The sequence below is a fragment of the Haemaphysalis longicornis genome, unplaced genomic scaffold, assembly GCF_048455015.1.
Source record: "Haemaphysalis longicornis isolate Haplotype H1 unplaced genomic scaffold, Haemaphysalis longicornis Haplotype H1 scaffold_12, whole genome shotgun sequence".
NCBI classification, from domain to species: Eukaryota; Metazoa; Arthropoda; class Arachnida; order Ixodida; family Ixodidae; genus Haemaphysalis; species Haemaphysalis longicornis.
Window position 1 is genome coordinate 119,513,171 of NW_027526225.1, and position 18,353 is coordinate 119,531,523.

At 50.2% G+C, this 18,353-nt stretch overlaps 1 protein-coding gene across 1 annotated transcript; it reads right to left on the reverse strand.

Annotated features, from left to right (window-relative positions):
- Positions 1-465: 465 nt before the first annotated feature.
- On the reverse strand, positions 466-4,357 carry LOC144162148 (uncharacterized). The gene has a single exon (XM_077692636.1). It carries the CDS (start codon positions 4,110-4,112, stop codon positions 2,919-2,921), a length of 1,194 nt encoding a protein of 397 aa, XP_077548762.1. The 5' UTR covers positions 4,113-4,357; the 3' UTR covers positions 466-2,918.
- Positions 4,358-18,353: the final 13,996 nt, after the last annotated feature.

Genomic DNA, 18,353 nt, shown 5'->3' on the forward strand with positions numbered 1-18,353 from the left:
AAGATAGCGCTTGCTCATAAGGTATCGAAACCAACGCAGAAATTATACAATAATAAAAGCAATAAAGGTAAACGCCGAAAAAAGATAGCACTTGCTCAAAAAGCATCGAAATCACACACATTGGCGCACGTAGCATGGAAGACCTGTTATCGAGAGAGGATAGCCATTTCTGCTAGAGAAGTGAACTTGTCTACTTTTGTTTGTTGAGTGATGGAGCGATCTAATAAATTCCACTCTCTGATGGCGCGGGGAAAGAAAGAAAAGTATTCTTCAATCGTATTCAAAAGTATTGCAATCGTATTCTTCGAGTGTGTGTGAATGTTTGTAACGCGTAGGACGGGTTTTATTGGTTCGAATGTAGGTATCGGAGTTTATCTTTAACGAATTGTGAAAGAGTAAATACAAAAGCTTCAAGCGGTTCACTTTGGCACGCTTTTCCAGTTCATTAAGGCCCGCTTGCTCTAACATTTCAGTTGGAGAGTCACTACGCCTGTACCGGTTAAAGATAAAGCGCACAGCCTTACGTTGAACGCTTTCCAATAAAGCAATGCTCGCCTTTGAGGCCGGGAACCAGGCAGCACTAGCGTATTCCAGAACTGGGCGTATGAAAGTAGTATACGCGAGAAGCTTTGTTTCATACGTGGCTTCTTTCAAAGTACGCTTCAAAAAGAAAAGCTTGTTGTAGGCTTTAGATGTAACATGCTTCACATGTGCCTTCCAAGTAAGATTAGACGAAATTATTACACCTAAGTATTTGTATTCATCAACTGATTTAAGAACCAAATCGTTAATGTGATAGCAAAAATTTAATTTTACTTTCTTGCGCGTCACGGTCATAGAAACGGTTTTTTCAGTGTTTATTTGCATTTGCCAGTCGCTGCACCATCGAGCTACTTTATTAATGGCGTTATTGAGGTTCAGCTGATCATTTCTGTTTCTAATTTCCTGGTAAAGAATGCAGTCGTCTGCGAATAACCGGATCTTTACATCAATATTATCTGTTATATCATTAATAAATATTAAAAACAATAACGGAGCCAGAACACTGCCCTGAGGCACGCCAGAACTAACTTTTACCATTTCAGACGCATAGTCGCCATACTGGACATATTGGTACCGATCAGATAGGTAATTATGTATCCAGCGAATGAGAGGACCATCACCGAAAACACTGGTTAGTTTAGAGATGAGTTTTACATGTGACACACGATCAAACGCCTTAGACAGGTCTAGAAAAATAACATCAGTTTGTGTTTGCTCATTTACGGCTCTCGAAAGATCATGTATAGTTTCAATTAGCTGAGTGGTAGTCGATAATCCCCGTCTAAAACCATGCTGGTTCGGATTAAGCAGGCTATTTGTTTCAACGGCTTCAGTGAGGAATTTTAATATGATATGCTCCAGAATTTTCGAACAGGATGAAGTAAGTGAGATAGGCCTGTAATTTGATGGGCAAGAGGCATCCCCTGATTTGTGTATAGCGATTATTTTAGCTATTTTCCATTCCTTAGGGATGGAACCTTCCCGGAGTGATTTTGCATACAGAAGGTGAAGATATTTGCTAATCGGCTCTGCGTACCGTTTTAGAAAACAATTAGGAATTTCGTCTGGACCAGTACTTTTCTTCTCATCCAAATTGAGTAATAAGGATAGAACACCAGATTCAACAATTGATAGCGTCCCCAACAAGTAATAATCACGCACTATTGAAGAGGGCTGAGTTCGACCATTGTCGAGGGTGAAAACACTTCGGAAGTAATCGTTAAACTCGTTTGCTTTTTGCTTTGCGTCTAACCCGGACGGCTGGGAATTACGATTTTGCGAACTGCGCATGTACTGGTAAAACTTTTCGGGAGCTGTCTTGATAAAACTATGCAATGTGACGTTTGAAAACTGTTTCTTAGCGTCGCGAATTTTGTGTTTTAATGACAACGTCAGGGAATGTAATTGTGCCCGGTAATCAGAACTGAAACGAGACTTCTTGGATTTTCTTAGTCGCTTGATTCTGCGTTTGATATGAATTATGTCTCGATTAATCCATGGTCTCTTTTTTCTTGTGTTTTTTACTGCAGTGGGGACAAAAGTTTTGATGCAGTGAACAACGTGATTCTTAAATGATAACCACACGTCATCAATGCTGGACCGTTCATTTTCACAAAGTTCGTAGTAATCGGGAAATTCGTGCACCAGATAAGTCATTATCGCATTGTCATCTGCTTTTTGGAATGCAAGTATGTGGCGTTCATGGGCTCGTGGGTGAACAACAAATGCAGTCGGTAATGTACAAAGAACAGCCTTGTGATCAGATACACCATCAAAAATTTCCACGTCTATTTTGTTGGATAGGAAATGGTCGCTAATAAAAACAAGGTCCAGAATTGAACTGGACGCCCCGTGAATACGGGTGGGTTCTTCAACAACTTGCCCGAGATTAAACGAAAACATTATGTCAAACAACACATTTTCGGCGGCATGCGACGCTGTGACAGAGTTCCAGTTTATTCCGGGAAAGTTGAAGTCCCCTGACATGACTATTTTGCTACCTAGCATATGGGTGTGCATGTAGTCGTATAATGGAGCCAGATAATCAGTGTCAGCGTTAGGGGGTCTGTAGATGGCACCAACAAAGAGAGCACTATCGTTCAAGTGTATCTTACACCATACGGCCTCAACATTTGGCACGTCGCCCATAAGATAGTAATCGATGCCTTGCTTAAAAAGGATTGCCACGCCCCCTCCCCTAGAGCCCCTGTCTTTGCGCACAATCCTGTAGTTGGGTGGTACGACTTCTTGGTCAGATACGCTCGGATAGAGCCAGGTTTCGGTAATTGTTACTACATCAGGTTTGAATGCCAAGAGCAGTGCTTCCAGCTGGTGCACTTTATTGACCAGGCTACGAGCGTTAAGATTCAGGAGCGTTAAGGGCGTCTTCGCTGGCTTCGCCGCGTTTCGACGACTGGGGGTTGGCTTTCGTTTTTTTCAAGTGAAATAAGGTCGCCTGTCTCGTCATTCCAAGCAAATAGACGGTTATTTATGCGAACTTTGTCTCGGATCAGGGACACTTTTTCATTGCGATCACGATTTTCTTTAGTTTTAGCCCACAATTTTTTACGTATGTCACGCACGGAGCGCGAGAAGTCTTCGCTAATGGAAAAGTCAGAGCCTTTTAGTTTTGTGCATTCTTTGAAAATCATGGCCTTGTCCCGGTAATCCACTAGCTTTAGTATTATCGGCCTGCTATTTGCTTCCTCTCCTGGTTTAGGACGGCCCAAACGGTGAATTCTTTCGAATCCTGATGTTCGTACATCTAGAATGTCGTTGAATATTTTCTTTGTAACTATTTCCTGCAACAATTCTGTGGTTTCTTCGGGTTGTTCCTGGACACCGTAGATAATCAAATTCGATCGACGGCTATGGTTTTCCAACTCGTCTACTTTTTTCGTCATCGTGGCAAGGTTTATCTCAAGCTGAGAAATTTTAGACATGCATTCAGACACTTGTTTTTCTAGGAAGGTGATTTTCTCAAGCTTCTTATTAATAGCTTTGAGATTCTCGTTAGTTGAATCCTTTGACTTCTTTATTTCTGCGATATCCTCCGCAATAGCCTTCAGCTGAACTGAGATAGACACTTCGTCAGGGCCTGGGTTTTCTTCAATGTCGCCACTCAAAAGCAATAGAAAACGGAGTGATGCAGAGAGTTGACACAACATGTCATGAACAGGCCGGGGGCACGGCAGCAGGAGCAAAAACACATCGTCACTTTTAAAACATTTCTCGAATCGTTTGCTCACCTGGATAAGGAACACAAAAGGGTTCGTGAACCGCATCCTTGTGCTGCTGCCGTGCCCACTGCTGGACGCCCCTTGAGTCGGCTGCTTTATATCCTCCGGCGATGTGTATGACGCACTGCGCCATAGGATCGCGTCCCCGGTGGCGGCGCTGGGATAGTAGTCGTGAAGTGACGTAGGCTGGCAGATCGGTTCAAATCCAGCTGGCCACGGTATCAGCAGCGGCCCCTTCGGTGTGACTCGGGTAGGCGATGCTTCAAACGGTGACACCAGCAATCCCGTTGCGATCTGGATAAGGAACACAAAAGGGTTCGTGAACCGCATCCTTGTGCTGCTGCCGTGCCCACTGCTGGACGCCCCTTGAGTCGGCTGCTTTATATCCTCCGGCGATGTGTATGACGCACTGCGCCATAGGATCGCGTCCCCGGTGGCGGCGCTGGGATAGTAGTCGTGAAGTGACGTAGGCTGGCAGATCGGTTCAAATCCAGCTGGCCACGGTATCAGCAGCGGCCCCTTCGGTGTGACTCGGGTAGGCGATGCTTCAAACGGTGACACCAGCAATCCCGTTGCGATCTGGATAAGGAACACAAAAGGGTTCGTGAACCGCATCCTTGTGCTGCTGCCGTGCCCACTGCGATGACTCGGGATGCGATGACTCGGGACACTGCAGAGCTGTAGGTTCTCACTGGCTTTAACTAGGCTTTTCATACGGCTACCCGTCTTTTCGGTAGCTCGGACGCTGATGCCACCGAGCACACGCCGTCTATTTCAAATAGGAGGACACATGCACGTCAGAGCTTACGCAGCCGATCCCCGACGCGCGCCTCCCCACCCGAACATCTGCGCCGTGAAGCGCACTCCCCACACTTTCTTGTCGGCTCCTTGCCCCCTCGCCACTTCCTCTCGAACTTCTTGGCCTAGCCTTTTCCTCCCCTCCACTTTGCTGTGCCTAGTTTTGAGCGATGCCAGGCACGTACGGAACTGTCTCCGCTGTTAAAAATTACAGCGTGGTTCGAGTGAGTCAGTGCGCCGCCAATGATGGTTTCCGCAGCCATTTATTGCGACAGTTTGGGTTTCCGCAATCGAAGACCCGAGATCAGGCGCGAGAGTGTTTAGCCACGCCTTGGTATAAAATGGGTTCAGTGCCGTCACGCCTGGTATCCGGACCGGCAGATTCGAATGAGGACCAAGGCCGTGTCCTGGCAGAAAGACAGCATGCAGGTATACGACTTGAACAAGCCGTTGCATACAGACATCACGTAGCTGACAGCTGTCCACTCGGTTCAGGTCAACGCTGATGGTCCGTTCATTGATTGAGGTGCACTTTGCGGCATGACTGAGAGCAGTAATTTGCACCAATTTTCGCAGCAACCAATAGCAGAACAGTTCCATAATATAGACCGCTTGAACACATCAATATTGTTACGGTGCGTACTCTGCGCGACGGTGGCGCTTGCCGTAAGCAGCCTGTTTGTTGGCTTGGGATTGGTTGATGCGGGTACGGGCAATCTGTCGGGCGTAGTCATGAAGCGCGGGCGATGGCGTCGGTCGCGTATTCTGTCACAGAAACCGCCCGTTTTTTGTTGCGGCCATTGTGTGCCCCCTCCTCGCGGTTTTGATGCAAATTACAGAAGAAAGTTGTCTACAGACCAAATAATCCGGGCAGGCAATCAACGGCTCGCTTGTCCCCGACGGCACCGCCGCGGCTGGGTAGTTGCTACCATCGCCACCGACAGCTCGTACGGAGCCCGCTAACGCCAAGGACGATACAATTGGTGCCGAGAAAAGTACGCTGTTAATTCATTACTAAATACTTGCGACGTGACATGTACGCGACTGTGTGCGCAAAAAAATAGACCTTGCAACAGCGACAGAAACGTGCCGTTCAGTTGTGATCTCACCACGCGTACTGCGCGCATTGCCTGGTAAATGAATGACTACGTGAGACCGGTGAGCGAACTGCATCGCCGCACAGGCTTAAAAGTGCTGGTGCGATCTGCACTTTGGCTTAATGAGTGCCTATTTCCCCTCCAATGTTTTTTTTTTTTATATATTTATGCTCTGATTGGATAAACGATCACTAGTACTCTGTACTGCTTATATGTTTACTTTTCGCGACAACTTGTCCGCAATGTACGAATGGTATTAACGCGAGTTTTTAACGCCTTCGAGCGGGTTTAGACGTGGCTGTTTACTTTTAATTAAGGCCTCGCAACACGGGCTTTTGTCCGTTTACAATGAGCCTGTGCCTTTCTCTAGCATCATGTTTGAGAACTCACGATTTCTCATAGAAGGCGCGGTTGCGTACGACGCAAAACACGTCGTGAGGTAATGGGGAGTTTAAGATTAGGGGAACCAAGCGTTGGAGGCCCCCAAGAAGTTCGGGGAGCCCAAAGCAACATGCTTGCGCGCGGCGAGTTTTAGAAGAGGGTCTTCTCTAACATCTAGCTAGCCACCGGTTTCGGATGCGCGGAGTCCGATGTTGGGAACTTTAGGCTTAGCGTCGCGGCAGATATTTCATCGCCGCTACCGTTACAGTCGTGAATGACAGTCCCTAACACAACTTTTCACCGCACTATCACCCCCTCTCTCGTATGTGGAAGTTTGTATCCGTGGTGACTGTCATTTAGGCGATCGATGATCACGATACCTGCCACGGCCTCGGCCGATTTTTGCGCGCAGGTATCGTTACCCTTCGGCCGCTCGCCGCACCGTGCGCGAACGGGCCGGCGGCGCGGGGCCCGACATCCGCGGCCAGTCGGCGTAGATCGCGGCAGATATTTGAGCATCGCCTTGAAAATCACAGCTGATGACACTACGTAGCACAATTTTTCACCACACTAACATCCACTTTCACGAACGTGGAACTCCTTTTCCGCGATCAGTGTGATTTTAAAAAGCGGCAACAACGGTTCGAGACGCCGGCGGGCAGGCACGGCGGACGTGTGTGCGGAGCGTTTCTGCGAGCAGTAAACGCTTCATGATTTCCTGCTTCACTTATTTCTTGAGAACGACAACCGAAATCTAGAAATTTAACTCGGTGATCGTCGTAGCCGAGCTAAATCTTGATCGGGGAGACGAGCCGCAGCTTGCGCTTACACCGGGTTCGGTCGCATACGTCCGCATACACCACCACGCTCAATCCGTTTGCGGGCAGCCTGCCACGGTTAATGAGGTCAAACTACGCTTCACGCACTGATAATTGACTTCAAAAGCCGAAAATTAGCACGAAAATGCACTTGGAAAGCGCGTCCTAAACGAAATGTCACGCGCTGCAAGCCAACTACGCAGCAAGGTATACGAACGGGGACCGTGGGATCCTACAAGTGACGTCAAAACGATCGCAGCGCCGGCCTCTCCAGTGGTGGCCCTCGCGGCCAATATATGCAAAGCGTGAATCGGACTTGACGACATGATCAAGAGAAAAGAAAGCGATAATAAAGAGATGGATAAGGTAAATACCGCCGCGTGCGCAGTATTTGGCATGCATGCCTTCAACGCCCACTCATCCAGTGCAGCGTACATGTTACTCGGGATAAGTAGGCGAGATAAACACGGGTTTTTCTCGGCGGATGACCTCCTTCGCTTTAAAGGAAATTGCCGCCTAACCACCTTGCGCCAATGCCTCGCGCAGTGATCCATCCGATTCGAGTCCCTCTGGCGCACTCGTCGTCCAGTTGACTTTTTGAACAAGGTGGCGCCAGGCGGGTTTTGGGCTCACCGCGCACTCAACCGCGTCCTCCCGCACCCTCCAGAGGAAGTGTAGTCCCAGGACGAGCACACTGTCTCGAAGGGCCGGACATTCCGCTTCCGCACGTAGGTACCTGAGGCTCGACCAGGTTATCTGCCATCGTGTGCCAAAGAAGGTCAATATTTCGTCCCATAAGTAGCGGGCAGTGTTACATGCGAGTAGGATGTGCTCAGTCGTCTCCGTTTTGCCGCACAGGATGCACCCTGCGCCGTACGTAGGGCATAAATAAGCCCTGAGACTCCTGCCGCGCCGTAGCGGGCAACACTCCGACGTGAAAACGAAATAGGAAATCTTTAGACCCGGTGGGCACAGGAAGAGCTGGCACACGCCTCAATACGTTCGTGCCTGGCGGGCTTGCGGGAGGTTGCCGATGTAATGGAGGCGGAAGGGCTTTCGCCAGGAGGGCCCAGTAAAGCTTTAGTGGTTGAGCGGTGAGGAGGTAATCCCAGGAAAACTGCTCCTAAAAGGTCACGAGTGCAACGGCTACCTCTTTGTAGAAACCGGTGTGACTTTAAGGCCCCTTTGTCGTGGCGACCCACCTGGCCAGGTGTGCAGCCGAAACGCTGTAATTCCGCGCGAAGGAAAGAGTCCGGCTGGTCTCGGAAATACAATAAGTGCTGTACGATCAGCTTTCGCTGTACGTTCACAAGGCCCACACCTCTTTTCTCCAGACTACAAAACCGGCTGCAGCTACGCATGGGTTCATATATGTTGAACGCAAGAAGAAGACGGTCCATAACCGGTCGTGTTTGTGAAAGGACCTTTTTCCAGTAGCGATCTGCGCACACGTGGGCTGCCGGTCCGCCATCCTTGGCAGTAGCAGAGTTGAAGGACTCTGGCAGTAGTTTCGGGCGAAATAACCAAAAGGGCGCCCCCTCAGCTTGCTGCTTGGAGAGCGGCTATGAATCCTATAGTGCTGCACGTTTTCATTTCCTCTTTCCGCACAGTTCAGAGCGAGTTCGTACGTGTGTGTGTGTGCACGCACGTACGCACGCACGCACGCACGCACGCACGCACGCACACACGCACACAAACTTTTAAAGGGAAGGGGCAAAAGGCCAACTGCAGGAAGGTCGGAAGTAAGTCCAGTTGCAGCACTGCCAATGGGGTAACGCCTAGCTCTTCCACTTCGCACGCGCTCGTCATCCGATGTAAGTTCGTGGTGATAGAGCGGTCATTGAAACGACAGGTAGAGCCAAGGAGCGCAACCTTTTAGAAGCCCTTCGCGGGCTCATCGAGGCCGGGGAGAAACGAGGATAATTCCATAGGGACATAATATACGTAAAACAATAGGTGAAGAACGAGCTGGAGCGGCGCTACTGGTTCGTAGTCGGGATTTGCAGGTTGAGCATGAGGCTGAGGCCAAAACCTTTTCGGGCCTTTAAGAGGAGCGTGCTGCTAAAAAAAAATTACCCCCACCTCCCCTCGCGGGAACTCTGGTGTGATGCGACGCTGAGGGGGGTTCAAGCGCAAGCGGAGAGCAACCATCGACCGAAAGGCCGCCGGAGAGCGGCACACCGGTTATATGCGCAGCGCGCCCGGAGGAGAGGAGACCGCGGAGAGAGCGAGTACTGCACATGCGCAGCACCGCGCGCAGCGCTGCCCACCGGCGGAGTGAGAGCGCGCTGGGCCGCACACCCGCAGATGTTGAGAGAGAGTGTTCGCTCTCACCTTTGCCTGGGCACGCGCCGGCGCCAGTGCGTCTGCCGCGGCTATGACGCAACACAATCCAACACAATCCACTTTAATCCAATCCAATCCAAGCCAATCCAATCGAATTCAATCTAATGCCCCTCGCGAGAGAGTGTTCGCTATCGGAGAGGACGACGACGACGGACGCACGCAGGAAGGACAGGGCCGCCGACAAGAGATGCTCTCAGCGTCGCATCGCATCTAAAAAAAAACTCCCCCCACCTCCCCGAAGGGGATCGTGCGGAAATGCGAATGCATTGAGTGCACCGATGAGTGCGCTGCGGCAAGCAGTCACGGAGAGAGGCGCGCGCTCCACTGCATTTATATATATTTTTCCGAGCGCAGCGAGCGGAGAGAGGGTACGCGGAGAGGAGAGAGAGACCCGCGCAACACGCCCGCCCCGCGCGCGAGCTCTCCGCCGAGCTCCGCGATGCGAGCGCCCTCACACGCCCGAGCGCGCTCCTCCTCTCCACTCACTCTCCGCTACTCCGCCCGAGCTCCGCGATGCGAGCGCCCTCACACGCCGAGCGCGCTCCTCCTCTCCCCTTGCCCTCCGCTACTCCCGCCCGAACTACCACATGCTCCGGTTGCTAGGCGCGCCACAGCTGTTGCTAGGCGCACGCCGGCCAACGCACGACAACCCCCGACTAAGAAATGCATTCGCATTTAAAACATTACCGAGGCTGACCACAATGGCGTTCTTGCCTCGAGGAGTGGGGAAGTAGCTTCCGCCTTCTCCGAATGCTTTTCCCGACTATTCAGCGACGACAAATTTAAAGAGTCCGAACCCGCTCCGGAGGCAATACTGCAACACACTTCGAAAGTGTCAAATGATATTAGGGAAACAATAAACACGCCCAAAACACCCTCCGAGGTCTACAGCAGACAATTACAAAGCTGCAAAATGACAAATCCCCACTACTTAACTTTCCACAAAGAACTTAGACCCACCCTAGCTGGTGTCTTTGAAGGCATACGGGAGGAGAAAATCCGGTCACCGTCCATGCGGGGTGGTCGTCTGGTCCTAATACCCAAAAAAAAACCGTTAACAAAATCCACCCCAGATGTGAATGACTTCCGTTCCATTACGCTGCTATCAGCTATACTCGGGAACAAAGCTCATGTACAGTATCACTCCGCCTAAGCGACGGACCCGGATGTCAACGGGCGCGCGCGTTTTGAAAGGAGACTGCCACGAATGCGTGATATCGTCTGCCTTTTCTCACGTAGCTTGTTTGCCGTCGTTGCAGTAGTTTATAAGCATATTAGGTCCAAAAAGATACAAAAACGGCTCGTGCCACGTTCAAAATATTCCCAGTAACCCGCTACTTGTGCTGCGCGGAGTGACATCCAGCTGCGGTGATGAGGCACAGCGGCAATTTCGGTGCCGTTCTTAAGTTGTGACCGAGTATAGCTGCAAAATACTCGCTAAGGTCCTGGCTAATGAGCGGCTCGAGGCGGCACTCGGAGGCGTGGTGGGAAACCATCAGCCCTTGAGCTATCATCGCATATTGGGCAGTTCGTAGCGCGGTCGTTGGCTTTGGACTTGGCCACGGGTTCTAGCGCGTGCTAACGCGGGCCACTTTCGGAGGCACGCGAAATCCTGCGGACGAAACGATCCGGGCCTGCCATTCATGAAGAACTTTCAGTGGCAAGTTCGGAAATTCATGCGTGGTGCAACCATTGGTGTATCCAGAGCGGGGGCCGGGTCCGGATGTCCTGACCCTCCTCCCTTAATTTCGGAATTTATACCCCCAAGACGACCCCTCAGGTCGTAGAAAAAAATACCCCGCATTTCCCCGAGGGGAAGAATGTGAAAGTGCGAATGCACGAGTTGAATTTGCGCGGTTCGGTAATGTTCGCGAAAGAGAGATCACACACACACACACACACACACACAACTACAAAGAAAGAAAGATGCATTTATTCATCTCCGCATTCAGCTCCGGTATTCAGCTCCGGGGTATTCAGCTCCGGGGTATTCAGCTCCGCTCCGTTGCTAGGGGAGAGGAGGCGCCCGATAACACCTCCGGAGGAGCGGTGGACGACGGCGGCGGACGATTCAGGCTCGCTTAAGAAGTGCATTCGCATTTAAAAACGCCGAGCGGCCGCCATGACAGGATGTATCACGTGATGTCACCATTCTTGCCGTATCGCTGCCTCTCCGGAAGCGCTCGCGAGCGAGCGCACGCGCGCGCCCAGACCGGTCGAGGTCTTCGCCGTCCCCACAGGCCCGGGCAGCATGATGTCAGTCCCAAAACCATGACGTGTACACACGCCCGAGCAGCTCGCGCCAACCACAGCCAGCGCCTCGGCTTCGTCACGGGAGCCCCGACGTCGGCAGTTTGGGGCACGTAGCAATGATGTCACGTCGACCCGCTCTGGGCTTTCTCGTGCGGGCGAAGATTAAAATGGATTTTAAATATGTTTCGCTGAACGGTTGCTGTTAAAACTTGCTGAGAGATATCTCCTGATAAAAAGGAAGCGTTTCACATAGTTATCTCAGCTTTGAAATTTCGTGTCAGTACTCCTTTAAGCGGGTGCATTAGCCCTTCTCACGCCCGATTCCTTGCCAATCCCCCACGTGGGTATGTGCCATGTCAGCAGGAACATCTCCCCCCGTTGCTAGGGAAGACGAGGAGCGCGCGCACCCGCAGCTGTTGCTATGCGGACGACGGCGGCGGACGATTCAGGCTCGCTTAAGAAGTGCATTCGCACTTAAAAACTTACGCCCACCTCCCCTCGCGGGAACCCTGGTGTGATGCGACACTGAGGGGGTTCAAGCGCAAGCGGAGGGCAACCGTCGACCGAAAGGCCGCCGGAGAGCGGCACACCGGTTATATGCGCAGCGCGCCCGAAGGAGAGGAGACCGCGGAGAGAGAGAGTACTGCACATGCGCAGCACCGCCCACCGGCGGAGTGAGAGCGCGCTGGGCCGCACACCCGCAGATGTTGAGAGAGTGTTCGCTCTCATCTGGGCACGCGCCGGCGCCAGTGCGTCTGCCGCGGCTATGACGCAACACAATCCACTTTAATCCAATCCAACCCAAATCCAGTCCAATCCAAGCCAAGCCAATCCATTCGAATCCAATCCAATGCCCCTCGCGAGAGAGTGTTCGCTATCAGATAGGAGAGGGGGTGAGCGGAGGAAAGTGCGGACGCCGACGACGACGGACGCACGCAGGAAGGACAGGGCCGCCGACAAGAGATGCTCTCAGCGTCGCATCTAAAAGTGTTGTTTATTTTTTATATTCGTAGTATTTCTGGTTTTCCAAAATTTCGGTGACTATCCTTCTCGTCACCACCACCATCATCAACAACAACAGCACTGATTGAAGCTGAGCCCCCCCCCCCCCCCCCCCCCCCTCAGGAAAGACCTGCCCCTGGGTGCAACAGCCGGGTCTCCAACGAAGCGAGAGGGGCTGCCAGCCCTGCTGTTTCTCCAGACTTGCAGCACTAGTGCAAGCTGCGCTAATTTTTTAGATGCGACGCTGAGAGCATCTCTAGTCTGCGGCCCGCTCCTTCCTGCGAGCGTCCGTCGTCGTCGGCATCCGCACTCTCCTCCGCTCACCCCCTCTCCTCTCCGATAGCGAACACTCTCTCGCGAGGGGCATTAAATTGGATTCGATTGGATTGGCTTGGATAGGATTGGATTGGATTTGGATTGGATTAAAGTGGATTGTGTTGGATTGTGTTGCGTCATAGCCGCGGCAGACGCACTGGCGCCGGCGCGTGCCCAGGTGAGAGAGAACACCCTCTCTCAACATCTGCTGGTGTGCGGCCCAGCGCGCTCTCACTCCGCCGGTGGGCGGCGCTGCGCGCGGTGCTGCGCAGGGCGGTCTCGGAGGATGTGCAGATTGCGGTCTGCACGGTGCCAGAGGTGCAGAAACAAGGGATCCACGTAGAAAGGGCGGTGGTTGCGGCAAACAGGGCGCTTTGGACCCTGGGTAAAACAATGAATTGTGAGGTGGTCAACCTGAACCGGGACCTGGTCCGTGCAGGCCGCAACGGGGCGTTTGTATTCGACGGCATACACTTCAGTAACCGTCTAGCTGAGCCTGTAGGGCACCGACTGGCAGCCCGCGCAGTGGCTTTTTTTGGGGGGGCCCGAAGGTTCAAGAAGAAGGCGGACTGAGTGGAGGAGGTAGCGAAGGGCAGGAGGGAGGGGGCATTGATGCACGGCGGCGGAAACGTACGTAAAGCAAAAAAAAAGGAAAATAAACCGTGGAACTAAAATTAGTTGTATAAACATGCAAGGCGGCCGCAAGCAGGAAAAATGGATTGAGATACAAACCCAACTCGAGAAAGAAGGAATTGACGTGTACGCCTTGACTGAAACCCACCTGAGAGATATGGAGGAGCCACCAGTGATGGGTGACTACGTATGGGTGGGGTGCAACAGGGAAGCGGGAGAGAGGAAAGGTGGGGTCGTGGGCATGTTTATTAGGCGAGGAGGGAATTGGCAAAGGGAGAATCAGGGCTGTAAGGAGCACTTATGGGTTTCTGGAACGGTGGGTGGAAAAAAGACACGGTTGGGAGTGGCCTATCTGTGGACAAGGAATGACGCCAGAGAACAAAATAAAGAGTGGGTAGACTGCCTCAGGAAGGACATAAAGAAATTTAAAGAATCTGGGGAGGTGATATTAGTGGGAGACTTAAATGCCCACATTGAGGATCTAGATGGATATACGGACTATAATGGCGCAATAGTTCTAGATATGTGTGAAGAACAGCAACTGGTAATAGTTAACCGGGAGCAGAAATGCGACGGGCAGATAACGTGGCAAAGCGGCAATAGACAGTCTTGCATAGACTACGGCCTGGTCTCAGAGCACACGTACGAGCGGTTGAACCAAATGACGATAGATGAAGAAGGAGAAAACAGCCTGGGCAGCGACCACAGGCGTATAATCCTGAAATTTGACAGTGGAGGGGCTAGGCAGGAAACACCGGAGGTTGGGCTCCCTAAATTAAGCGAAAAGCAGATAGCAGACATCGTCAATAGCATCGAAAGAGAATGAGCTGGCCCAGCCCACGAAGGTGTGGGAATATGACGAGGTTGTGAGTTGTATACAGAAGGAAATATACAAAGTAAGGAAACAAAACCGCTGGAGGGGTAAAAGGAAACCACGAAGCTGGTGGGACAAGAAAATCAAACTGGCTATTGAAGAGCGACAACGGGCTTCTAGATTGCACAGAAAGGCAAAACAAATGGGATATCAGGATGAAGAGGTGCAGTTACGGTGGAGCCGGTACCGAGAAAAGAAATTAGAGGTGCAAAAACTAGTACAAGCAAAGGTTAAAACTGCGAGTGAGAAATGGGTATCAGGTATACGTAAGAAGGATAAGAGTATACGTAAGAAGGATAAGAGAAGGATGAATACGCGTATCTGAGTGACGCCTTTGCATGACCAAGTAAACCAAAGACTACACATGTGCAAACCGATTAATGATTGCGTTTTTTTTTTGTGGTTATCGGGTGCAATAAGTTACCGCCACGTGGGAGACTGATCTGTATATATGACCAATGTTTTCTTCGAAATAAATCAGTTGTGAGTGCAGCGCTGTCCTGTCTAACTCTCGTTCTTTGTGTGCCGTGTTTTCGCGCGCTGGATTGTCAATCATGAACTTTCACCAACTCGCCCAAATCACAGTCCTCTTGAAATAATAGCGTCCCCCAAAAAATTCTGGAATCATTTAAAAGCATTGGGAACGACGACTAAAGAGGTGCAGACTCAGATACAGGACGGGGACGGTAACGTTCTCCTGGGGGACAGCGCATTAAAATACCTACATGGAGTCATAGCAAATACTTTCGCCCAAACACGCGAGATATCGGCTACCCGGACACGTGTGGCCAATAGAAGAGCGAGAGAAAAAACATTTAATATCGAATTTTTGGACTGGAAAAAGGCAGAACACAGTGTTCCCAAAAGTACGGCAACAGGACCGGATGGTATCCCAATAGAGATTATCAACCATTTGGGACCAGCGGGAAAGACGCACTTGTATAGAGCCATCGAGCGCGCTATAAAATCCGAGAGGATTCCCACGCAATGGCGCGAAAGCAGAATGAGGTTGATCTATAAAGGCAAGGGAGAGAAGGACAAGGCGAGCTCTTACAGGCCGATTACAGTCACGTCAGTGCTCTATAGATTAGCTATACAAGCCATCAAAGTCGAGTTGTTGAAGTGGGTGGAAAGTAACGGTATTTTAGGGGAACTGCAAAATGGATTTAGGCCGGGTCGACGCTTAGAAGACAATATTTTCGTAATATCCCAGACCATCGAAATTTCGGCAGCACAGGGCAGACCAACATGGCTACTGTTTCTGGACATAAAGGGGGCCTATGACAACGTAGATAGGGGATTGCTGTGGTATATACTGGAAGAAGAGGGGATTGGGTCAGAATTTGTGGGGCTGCTAAGGGCAATATATGAGGATAACAAGGCGCATATTACATGGGAAGGGCGTACAGGCAAAGAGCCCGTGTACATTCGAAGAGGTTTAAAACAGGGGTGCCCCCTTTCGCCATCGCTGTTCACACTTTACATTAGAGGAATGGAAAGACGATTGGAGGAGAGTGGATTAGGCTTTGACTTGTCGTACCGAAGCAATGGAGAGTTGGTGGAGCAACGGATTCCGGGATTGATGTACGCGTACGATATAGTGTTGCTGGCAGGTAATGCGGAAGACCTTCAAAAACTGGCCGACATTTGTGGTGATGAGGCAACGTACCTAGGCCTACATTTTAACCCACAGAAATCTGGAGTCATGGTGTTCAACGAGGAAGCTCATACGGCACCAATAAGAATTCAACAGGAAGTCATACCATTAGTAAATAAGTACAAATACTTGGGGATCTGGCTTAATGAAGGAAAAGGCTACTTGAATGCCCATGAAGAACACCTCAAACTGAAAGGACGACGAAATGCAGCAGTAATGAAACATAGAACACTTTGGGGTTACAATAAGTACGAGGTAGTGCGAGGCATCTGGAAAGGGGTAATGGTGCCGGCGCTCACGTTCTCTAATGCCGTATTATGCTTAAAGTCCGATATCCTGTCGGGACTGGAGGTTAACCAAAAGACAGTCGGCAGATTAGCACTGGGAGCTCACAGTAAGACTACAAATGAGGCGGTACAAGGCGATATGGGTTGGGCTTCATTTGAGGCGAGGGAAGCGCAAAGTAAGATACGTTTTGAGGAGCGGCTTAGACATTTAGATGAGAAGAACTGGGCAGCCAGAGCGCACAGGTACGTGTACCCTAAAAGTGTGGACACCCAATGGCGGAAGAGGACGCGAAAGCTGGCGACTAAATATACCTTGACCGCGGCAAATAAACAAGGGGGGGCAGTTAAAAAGCAAGTGAAGGAAACAGAGACGCTCATGTGGGAAGAGAGGATGGAAAAGAAGGGATCGCTGGGAATCTACAAAGCAAGCAAAAAAGAGATCCGGAAAAAGAACTTTTATGACAACAATAAAGGTAGTGCGTTGTTCTTTGAGGCGCGGGCTGGCTGCTTGAGAACTCGAACTTACATGAGCAAATATTCGTCACAGGATGAGACATATGTTGTATGTGGCAGGGATAAAGAAACAATCGACCACATAGTAATAGGATGCCAAAAGATTCAGCCGGATAGAATTGGAGGGAAAATCCTACTTCCTGAGGCACTGGGCTTCGCAATTGATGGAAGCATTAACTGGTCAGCAGTAGGTAGGTATTACCAGAGTCCTTCAATGTTTTACTGGTCACGAAACTTCGGCGCTCGCTTCATATAGGGACCGCGCGCGCCACTAGAGGCGCCACCGCCGCACGAAGGTCATCCAGCCGCCGCGCGTGCGGCGTATTGGCCAGCTCTTGGCGTGCAAACGCTCGCTGCTTTTGGTGTCTTCGCGCTGATTAAGTGTTTTTTTTTTCGTAGTAGTTAGCGATGAATAGTCCAGTTATTGTGTTTATCACCTGCCTTCAATGGGGTTTTATTTTTCGAAGAAAGTTACCGTAGACTTCGGCCGCGAACGGCAACGGCTTCTGTGTGTTCTGGCACAAGCGCTGCGCCGTCGTGTTTACGGATTTTTAAATCTATATTGCTTCTTTTCTTAAAGCAAAGTTGTAAATACTACACACACGGTAGCTGTGTAGTCACGGACTGCTGCGGGCCTATCGATAATACAATAAAAAATCTGAAAGAAACCAAGTACGCGTGGTTCAGACTACGCTTAATGAATCCGTTGATTGCTCTGGAATGCACAGAACGCTAAAAGTGATAGCCCAATAGTGCTGTCGTTTCGATGAGTGGGTACATACTTGAGAATATCTAAAAACGCTGCAGAAACGCGAAGGATCAAAACACGAAGAGATATATGTTGCACCATGTGTCTTTCTGCTTCCACGCTTTGCAATCCTTGCAAAAACAGGAAGCAAAAAAAAGAACAATTAAACTGATTTTATCACACGCAACAAAAAATTTCAATGTTACGAAGGGAGACAAAAGAGCGTGGTCCAGCGCACAAAAATTTATTTTTTCTCGCTGCGATGTGCAGCACACGGAGGAAACAGAATATTGCGACGTAGCCAAGAACGACGCAAAGCTTTTCTGAACGCAGTGACCTAGGGATCTCCTGCACTACAAAAGACTAGAAGTAAACACAAACGTCGAAGAAGCAGTCCGCAGTGTGACTTGAACAGATAAACGTCGATAAAGTGAGTTGTGCGGCATTTGCTATGCATGCATTACTCTTGGAACGTTATTAATTTCAGATCCATGGAAACATGATCGAGAACAGTGTCGAAGAAACAAAAAATCAAGTTAGCGACAAGGTGGCACCCTTTCCATATCAAACAATATTGCCCGACGGGACGTACGACAAAAAGAGAAAACGGGCGCTCCGGTTGAAACACCAGATAAGAAAATTAATTTCAGATCCATGGAAACAGGATCGAGAACAGTGTCGAAGAAACAAAAAATCAAGTTACCGACAAGGTGGCACCCTTTCCATATCAAACAATACAGTCAAACCCGTTTATAGCGAACTGCAATATGCACCGCGATTAGTTCGATATATCCAATAGTTCGATATAGCCGAACCCGCCTATAACGAGCTTATCGTTACGAGTTCGCA

Excerpts from the sequence above, each read along its gene's own strand:
- LOC144162148 (XM_077692636.1), bottom strand. The coding sequence starts at position 4,112 with ATGCGGTTCACGAACCCTTTTGTGTTCCTTATCCAGATCGCAACGGGA.